The 9,297-nt window shown below is 41.0% G+C and overlaps 1 protein-coding gene across 1 annotated transcript; it reads left to right on the forward strand.

Annotated features, from left to right (window-relative positions):
* Positions 1 to 6,208: 6,208 nt before the first annotated feature.
* LOC120076629 lies at positions 6,209 to 8,283 on the forward strand. The gene is made up of 5 exons (XM_039030509.1): positions 6,209 to 6,355; positions 6,808 to 6,900; positions 7,046 to 7,124; positions 7,744 to 8,000; positions 8,095 to 8,283. Exons 1-5 carry the CDS (start codon positions 6,209 to 6,211, stop codon positions 8,281 to 8,283), a joined length of 765 nt encoding a protein of 254 aa, XP_038886437.1.
* The last annotated feature ends 1,014 nt before the right edge of the window (positions 8,284 to 9,297 follow it).

A 9,297-nucleotide genomic window follows, 5' to 3' on the forward strand; every position in this document is an offset into this window, starting at 1 on the left:
CAAATCCGCCGCCGTCGTCCTCGCTCGTCCGACACCGTCTAGCCCCTGCCAACGTCTTGTTTGCCGTTAAATCTGTGTGGGAAAGTTTGTGCTATTTCAATAGGATCTATTGGCCATGGTGTTTCTTATAGATCTATTTATGCGCTCTTATTTGGATTTTAAGGTCGAGGTTTAGGAGAAGTTTGGAAGTCAAAGTTGTGTTGTCAAAGAGAGCTGGGAGGGATTCCGTCTTTTTGGTAAGATTTCTACCGTTTGGGTTTGTTTTCAGTTGATTCTTGATTGCCTGTTTACTTTTGGCACCAATCAGTTTAGGCTCTTATGTTTTAACTTTGGATTCAAATTCTTGAAGGTATTGAGGTGCTGCTAGGTGAAGTTGGAATTGTTTTAGCAAATTTGGTGCACCTTGTACATCACACCTTGGGTGAGTTTACCAGGATTTATTTGGCAATATTTGGAGTATGTGTGATTAGGCCTTGGTTTTAATTTTAAAGCTTGGTTGTGTTCTTATGTTAGGGTCGTTACTTGGAGTTGCTGGTTTCATTTGGTTGTCTGATTTTATCTGTGGATTTTCGATTAAGGTAAGTAATCTTACTACTGGAACTGCCTATGGACCAGGCATTAGATGTATGCTAGTATGACAAATTGATATTATGACAAAATGATAGCATGACAGACTGATAGTATGACTGACAGATAGTATAATCGATGTATGTTTTCGTATGAGGCTCTGAAAAATTAAGTGCGCATATAGACACTTAAATGCTAGCATGAGTTGATATTTTATTCCATGAGATTGTATTTGATCTAAGATGATGAGATGTATATGTATGTTATAGAACCATGATGATGAGATGTATATGTACGTTATAGAACCATGATGATGAGATGTATATGAATGTTATAGAATCGTAATGATGAGTTGTATATGTATGTTATAGAACCATGATATGGTACTTGTGATATTGAGGTCGTGATAGTGTCCTCACTAAATAGTTAAATGCCCATTAGAGGTTGTGTGTCCTTCGGGATTTACTAGAGGTGGTGGTTTCCTTCGGGATCAAGCAGAGGTTGTGTTTCCTTCGGGATTCATTAGAGGTGATGCTTTCCTTCATGATTCCCTAGAGGTTGTGTTTTCTTCAGGAATCACTAGAGGTGGTGGTTTCCTTCGGGATCAACCAGAGGTTTTGTTACCTTTGGGATTCACTAGATGTGGTACTTTCCTTCAGGATTCACCAGAGGTTGTGGGTCCTACGAGACTTACTAGAGGTAGTGGGTATACTTAACTACAGTAGGATAAAAATTAGTTATTCATGTATGAGTCCCATGCGGACTAGAGGAGTTTATATGTTCCACCAGAGGTAGGCATCTAGAGGACATAGATCCCTAGCCTGACCCCAGTAGTGGAGTTACTTACTGAGTATTTTATACTAATCATTCCTCATGTTTTTGTTTCAGATAAGGGTAGAGATGCACCAACGATTGACAAGAGGAATCCTTGAACAAGCCATCGAGGACTAGTTTACATGCTCCCGCTCATATTTTAATATTTTTTTTTAGATTTTACATTTTTCAGTTTTGAGATCAAGACTACCGTTTAAGTTTTGTTGTCAAACTTATTTGTTTCCTTTCATGGTTTATGCGTACCCTATCCTTTGACTTTAAATATTTGAATTTAAAGCAAATCTTTTTAGTTATCTCATTTATTTAGCATTTATTTAATTATAAAAATAATGTCGTTTTAACTTACATGCATGCATGAATAGTAACAACCTAGCTTGAGTTCTAGGGGGTCAGGTCATTACAGTTGATATCAGAGCCCATGTTTTGGGTTCAGAAGACTGACTTACTACGTAAGTCTAAATAGTCCCTATAGCCAATAACGGATTCCTTGTCATCGCCAGGTATGTCCTATTAATGAAAGTTTTCAGTACATATATGAGATTAATGATGTAATGTTTCGGTAGCATGTCTTTTTTAGAAAGACCCAGAGATAGAGAGTTGATTTGTGAGTTCATGACAAGACATGGCACCTAAGCTTAGAGCAAGAAAAACCATTGAGGAGGGGTTCAAGACCCCCAATTGCAACATCCACGAGTTCATGATCTTCCCCCTCCAAAGGTGCAAGAAGAGGGAGCCCAGGGTAGCAAAATCGTCCCGATAGCTCCGAATCTACCTATGACCCAAGTTGATGAGAAGGCAATAGAGGAAAAAATTGAGGAAGCCGTTGCATCCTCCCTGATGGAAAGACTATAGGAGTTGGTCCATAATACGATGGCAGGACAAACTACCTAGAACAAGGCTCAGAACGAACAGGAGCCACCTGAGCAGTTGTAGCAGACCTGATCGCAGAATTGAGACATGCAAGACATGTCTCTTGAGGCTAAGAACTTTAGGGATTTCATGAAGTTTGACCCTCACTCCTTTAATGGATCTAGGGATCCCACTAAAGCAGAGATGTGGTTGTCATTGATCAAGATGATTTTTCGTTTTATGAGGTGCCTGGAAGAGCACAAGCTCCCATGTGCAGTTTCTATGCTGACTGGCAACAAAGAGATTTGGTGGCGTTCAGCAAAGAAAATGATTGATACCAGTGGGGGACTTGCAACCTGGGAGCAGTTTAAGGATCGTTTTTAGGAGAACTAGTAGCCAATGAGGCAGCGAGAACAGAGAGATTCATCAAGGGTCTGAGGAGCGGACTGCGAGGTATAGTGCATGCCTTGGACCTCAAGACATATGTTGCGGCACTACGGACCGCCGTGAGAATCGATGCTGACTCCCATGAGGGAGTAGAGCACAGAAAGTCGCTCGGAATTGAGACCTCTGCAGGTCAGAAAAGGAAGGCTGAGCCAAGGGCTTCTGAGCCTCAGAAAAGGAACCAGAACACAGTTAATGCTTCACATCAGTTAGGACAACAGAGCTCTCAAGTTGTTACATTCAAGAAAGATAAGCCGATTTGTACGACTTGTGGTAGACGTCATTGGGGGTGTTGTCTGGCCAGTACTGGAGTTTATTTTCGGTGTGGTTAGAAGGGGAATATGTCAGACAAATGCCCAATGAGGAACGTGCTTGAGATCAGTGGCCAGCTGATGCGTTATTTTATGAATGGAAATATGGATGGTATGCGTTGATGGATTTGTGTTGTGCACTCAAGTTTCCCCAGTGAAATTCAAGTGTAAATTCCTCTGAGTTTCCTGGTAAATCCAGGGTTGAACACAGGGACTTGTGAAAATAAATAACGAATGCGGCAGAGTTTGAAAAGAGTTGGTAAATGGGAAATATGATGAATGTGCAGTGAATGGGTTGAGAAAGGTTTCGGCTAACACTTCCTAGAATGCGTTCATGTTTTGCAATCATGCAACATACATACAATAGTAAACCAACTCTCGGCGTGAATGCTACGGCTTCTAAGGCTAGAATGCATGCGATAAATATGCGATAAGTCTATAGGGTTTACATATAAACCTCTATCTCTATTTATGCGATGACACATGACATTCACACAAATATGCGACCACATAATATAATTCCCATTCCTAGGATGCATGCGATGCAAAGTGAAAAACAGAGCTTATCTCTAAGTCCCTATCTCTTGTTTATGCAGCCTAATCTTACTTTTTCGAGTCCAGATTCTAACCTAGCTCTCTAGAGACATTAGGTTCTTTCTTTAGATTCTCTCTCGAGTAACTCTAAAGGGTATTTTGCACAGCATAAAACAAGANGATCGTTTTTAGGAGAAGTATTTTTCAGCCAACACCCAGTACAACAAGCAGGAAAAGTTCTTGAATTTGAAACATGGAGTCATGTCCGTAGAGGAATATGAGTAGGAATTTGATAAGTTGTCCCACTTTGCTCCTGAGATAGTAGCCACTGAGGCAGCGAGGACAGAGAGGTTAATCCAAGGTCTGAGGAGCAGATTGCAAGGTATAGTGCATGCCTTGGACCTCAAGACATATGTTGCGGCACTACGGACCGCCGTGAGAATCGATGCTGACTCCCATGAGGGAGTAGAGCACAGAAAGTCGCTCGGAATTGAGACCTCTGCAGGTCAGAAAAGGAAGGCTGAGCCAAGGGCTTCTGAGCCTCAGAAAAGGAACCAGAACACAGTTAATGCTTCACATCAGTTAGGACAACAGAGCTCTCAAGTTGTTACATTCAAGAAAGATAAGCCGATTTGTACGACTTGTGGTAGACGTCATTGGGGGTGTTGTCTGGCCAGTACTGGAGTTTATTTTCGGTGTGGTTAGAAGGGGAATATGTCAGACAAATGCCCAATGAGGAACGTGCTTGAGATCAGTGGCCAGCTGATGCGTTATTTTATGAATGGAAATATGGATGGTATGCGTTGATGGATTTGTGTTGTGCACTCAAGTTTCCCCAGTGAAATTCAAGTGTAAATTCCTCTGAGTTTCCTGGTAAATCCAGGGTTGAACACAGGGACTTGTGAAAATAAATAACGAATGCGGCAGAGTTTGAAAAGAGTTGGTAAATGGGAAATATGATGAATGTGCAGTGAATGGGTTGAGAAAGGTTTCGGCTAACACTTCCTAGAATGCGTTCATGTTTTGCAATCATGCAACATACATACAATAGTAAACCAACTCTCGGCGTGAATGCTACGGCTTCTAAGGCTAGAATGCATGCGATAAATATGCGATAAGTCTATAGGGTTTACATATAAACCTCTATCTCTATTTATGCGATGACACATGACATTCACACAAATATGCGACCACATAATATAATTCCCATTCCTAGGATGCATGCGATGCAAAGTGAAAAACAGAGCTTATCTCTAAGTCCCTATCTCTTGTTTATGCAGCCTAATCTTACTTTTTCGAGTCCAGATTCTAACCTAGCTCTCTAGAGACATTAGGTTCTTTCTTTAGATTCTCTCTCGAGTAACTCTAAAGGGTATTTTGCACAGCATAAAACAAGACGATCGGAAATAATGAACTTCCTAGGTCATGTTAACTTAGTTCTTCTCAACCCATTCAACTAGTTTAGCTACTCATACATATTAAGAGAGTGAGAAAATATAGAAATAGAGCTTCCATTGAATAGATATGGGATGAAGTAAAAAATAACAATGCAAGTATAGTAAAGAGCCTAGTAGCAATTTCTTGCTGCCAAGCGTTTACACTTATTCTACTCGTGCTCTAAAGATATTCTCGCTCTCGTGAGAGTCGGCCAGCTCTCAGCTCTTACACCCCAAGGTTCTCTTTTGAGCTATCCTGAACGATCTCCGGCGCCACCACTCTTCTCTTGCTCCGCGTAAGATGGAAAAGAAAACTATGAACAGAAGCACTGTTGAACTCGTTTACTGATCAACCTCTTTTCTAAAGATTGCACTTGGTATTTATAGAGCATCAATGGTGAAAGGTGGCTTCTCTCTCCCGGTTGTACAGATGGGACAACTTTAATTCCTGATTGACGCGCCGGATGATTGTTACCGATAAAGCTGAATGTACTTTGTGACCGTTATCAGCTGTCAACTTAATTTGGATCTGACTGTCATCAGTTTTCTGTCTCATCACTCTTAATTATCCTTTCACCCGGATGAACCCACCATGTTGCGCTGACCAAGTTGCAGTGATTCTTCTTGGGCGAATGTTTGTGAGCATGATCAATGCAAAGTCTTGCGGTGAAGTTGCGCTCGACAAATGTATTCCTATGATCGCAATTTCTACATTGCATAAACGCATATTCAGCACAAAAATGTAAAGATCAACTGCTTTAATGAGTTGGATGCATACAACCGCAATATTATAGAATTCATGCTTAATGGACGCAATTTAACATATTTCATCAACACAATCCAACATTGTTTAAGAACTTAGTACTATGATAACGTGCATTTTTGCCCGTTTCACCAACCCGTAAGCTCGTTTCAGGGAGGCCCGAGCCATTAGCACCAGCAGGGTAGAGTGTTTTCTACTACTCGGCATGAGGCTGAGAAGTCAGGCACAGTTGTGATAGGTATGCTTCCCATCTTGGGGCACCATGCTTTAGTTTTGTTTGACTCCAGCTCTTCGCACTCATTTATGTCCTCCATATTTGTAAAGCATGCCCTGTTAAAGTCAGAACCTTTGCTCTTTGCACTGTCTATTTCCACTTCATCAGGAGAGATCATGTTAGCATCTAAAAAGATAAATGGATATCAGGTAGAGATAGCAAATATGCATTAGATGTGACCTTGATAATTCTAGATATGCGTGAATTTGATGTGATAATGGACATGGATTGGCTAGCTGCTAATCATGCCAGCATAGATTGCTTCCGTAAGGAGGTCATCTTTAACCCTCCTACAGAATCTAGTTTTAAGTTTAAAAGGGTTGGGACTGTGGTCCTACCCATGGTGATTTCAGAATTAAAAGCCAGTAGTCTGTTTGACCAAGGAGCCTGCGGTATTATGGCCAGTGTGGTTGACACTAGAGAGCTGAAGTCACCTTGACTTCAGAGCCAATAGTAAGAAATTTTCCAGATGTTTTTCGAGAGGGTCTTTCCGAACTGCCCCCATAGCGGGAGATAGATTTTTCTATTTAGTTGGAGTAAGGCACAACTCCCATTTTGAAAGCTCCATAAAGGATGACACCAGCAGAGTTGAGGGAACTTAAAGTCTAGTTGCAAGAGTTGTTAGATAAGGGCTTCATACAACCTAGTGTGTCACCATCGAGTGCACCATTACTTTTTTTAAAGAAGAATGATGGATCATTGTGTTTATGCATTGACTACAGAGAATTAAATAAAGTGACCATTAAGAATAAATATCCACTTCCCAGGATTGATGACTTGTTCAACCAGTTGCAGGGAGCTACAGTGTTCTCAAAGATTGATCTTCGATCAAGATACCATCAGCTGAGGATAAGGACAGTGATATACCCAAGCAACCTTCTGTTTGAGGTATGGCCATTATGAGTTCATAGTGATGTCGTTCAGTTTGACGAACGCTTCAGCCGTATACATGGATCTGATGAATAAGGTGTTCAAGGAATTCCTCGACATATTTATAATTGTTTTTATTGATGATATCTTTGTTTATTCCAAGACAGAGGCGAGCATGAAAAGCATTTTTGAAAAGTTTTGGAAATGTTGGGTTAATAAGTTGTATGCTAAGTTCTCCAAATGTGAGTTTTGGTTGAGGTAGGTGTCCTTTCTAGGGCATGTTGTATCAAAGGATGTAGTCTCCGTAGATCCTGCAAATATTGAGGCAATTACAAGTCGAACGTGTCCAACCACAGTCAGTGAGGTGCGCAGTTTCCTGGGTTTAACAAGCTACTATAGACGATTTGTAAGGGACTTTCTCCTAGAGCCACCCCTTTGACTCAGTTGACCCGAAAGGATGTCGCTTTCGTTTGGGATGAGGCTTGTGAGAGTAGTTTCCAAGATCTTAAGTAGAGGCTGATTTCAACTCCAGTTTTTACCATACCAGATGGATTAGGTGGTTCCGTTATCAACAGTGACGCATCCAAGAAAGGATTGGGGTACGTGCTGATGTAACAAGGCAGAGTGGTTGCTTACGCTTCTCGTCATTTAAAGAAGCATGAACAAAATTATCCCATACACGATTTGGAATTAGCAACAGTGGTTTTCACTCTCAAGATCTACTTATATGGAGAGAAAAAATAGACTTTCACTGATCACAAAAGTTTAAAGTATTTCTTCACTCAGAAGGAGTTGAACATGAGACAACAAAAGTGGTTAGAGCTGGTGAAGGATTATGACTGCAAAATTTTTACCACCCAGGGACGGCGAATGTAGTGGCAGATGCCCCAAGTAGAAAGGTAGCCAAATCAACAGCCGTCATTACCCGACAGACTCATTTGTGCAAGGAGCTAGAGTGGGCAGAGATTGCAGTGGCAGTGGGGAAACTCACAGCACAGTTAACACAGTTGTCATTGCAACCGAGTCTAAGGCAGAGAGTTATTGATGCACAGCGGTGTGACCTTTATCTAGAGGAGAAGGTTCGTAGGGTGAAGTCAGGCAAGCATGGTGAATTCTCGGTATCAGTGGAAGGTGGTCTCTTTTATCAGAGACGTTTGTTCATGCTACCGAATAGTGATATTAAGAATGAATTTTTTGTTCAAAGGCTCATAGTTCCCTATTTTCGATTCATCCCGAAAGTACCAAGATGTACCAGACTTGAAGCGTTATTACTGGTGGAATGACATGAAGAGAGAGATTGTTAAGTTCTTTAGTAAGTTCTTGGTGTACCAGCAAGTGAAAGCCCTGAGACAGAAGCCAGCAGGCATGTTACAGCCATTGAATGTGCTAGAATGGAAGTAGGAGCACATGTCTATAGACTTTGTTGTGGGGTTGCACCGGAAAACAAAGAGTTTCACTGTGATTTTGATTGTGGTAGACAAACTTACTAAATTACCAAATTTCATACCTGGAAAGTCTACTTTTTCAGTAAATAAATGGGCACAGATATACATGAAAGAGGTGGTGAATTTCACGGAGTGTCTGTGTCCATTATGTCGGACAAAGACACTCGTTTCACATCTAACTTTTGGAAGAGTTTTCAGATGGCATTGGGAACTCGATTGGATTTCAGTACAACTTTTAACTCACAGACCGATGGGCAGACAAAACGTTTGAATTAGATATTCGAAGATATGTTGCATGCCTGTGCCATAGAGTTTTTAGGAAGATGGGATGCTCACCTGCATTTGATGGAATTTTCTTATAATAATAGCTACCAGTCTACTATTGGGATGTTTCCCTTTGAGGCCTTTTACGAGAAGAGTTCCAGGTCTCCTGTGTGTTGGGATGAGGTAGGAGAGAGGAAATTACTAGGACCTGAGCTAGTTGATCCGTTATTTTATTGAATGGAATTATGGATGATATGCGTTGATGGATTGCATTGTGCACTCAAGTTTTCCCAGTGGAATTCAAGTGTAAATTCCTCTGAGTTTCCTAGTAAGTCCAGGGTCGAACACAGGGACTTGTGAAAATAGTTGCGTTTGTGATTTTTATGAAAACTTGTGGTAACCAGTTAAATGAATAAATCGTTAGGTTTGTTGTTTGCGTTGATGAAAATAAATAACGAATGCGGTAGAGTTTGAAAAGAGTTGGTAAACGAGAAATACGATGAATATGCGATGAATGGGTTGAGAAAAGTTTAGCTAACACTCCCTAGAATGCGTCCATGCTTTGCGATCATGTAGCATGCATACAATAGTAAACCACCTCTCGGCGTGAATGCTATGGCTTCTAAGGCTAGAACGCATGCGATAAATATGTGATAAGTCTACAGGGTTTACACATAAACCTCTATCTTTATTTATGCGATGACAA

The sequence above is a fragment of the Benincasa hispida genome, chromosome 1 (genome assembly GCF_009727055.1).
Source record: "Benincasa hispida cultivar B227 chromosome 1, ASM972705v1, whole genome shotgun sequence".
NCBI classification, from domain to species: domain Eukaryota; kingdom Viridiplantae; phylum Streptophyta; class Magnoliopsida; order Cucurbitales; family Cucurbitaceae; genus Benincasa; species Benincasa hispida.

Bases quoted from the DNA above. Each gene is read 5' to 3' on its own strand.
- LOC120076629 (XM_039030509.1), top strand. From the start codon at position 6,209: ATGCGTGAATTTGATGTGATAATGGACATGGATTGGCTAGCTGCTAAT. The intron at 6,901-7,045 runs GTATGGCCATTA...GTTTATTCCAAG, and splicing joins CAAGCAACCTTCTGTTTGAG to ACAGAGGCGAGCATGAAAAG. The intron at 8,001-8,094 runs GTATCAGTGGAA...AAAGGCTCATAG, and splicing joins GCAAGCATGGTGAATTCTCG to TTCCCTATTTTCGATTCATC.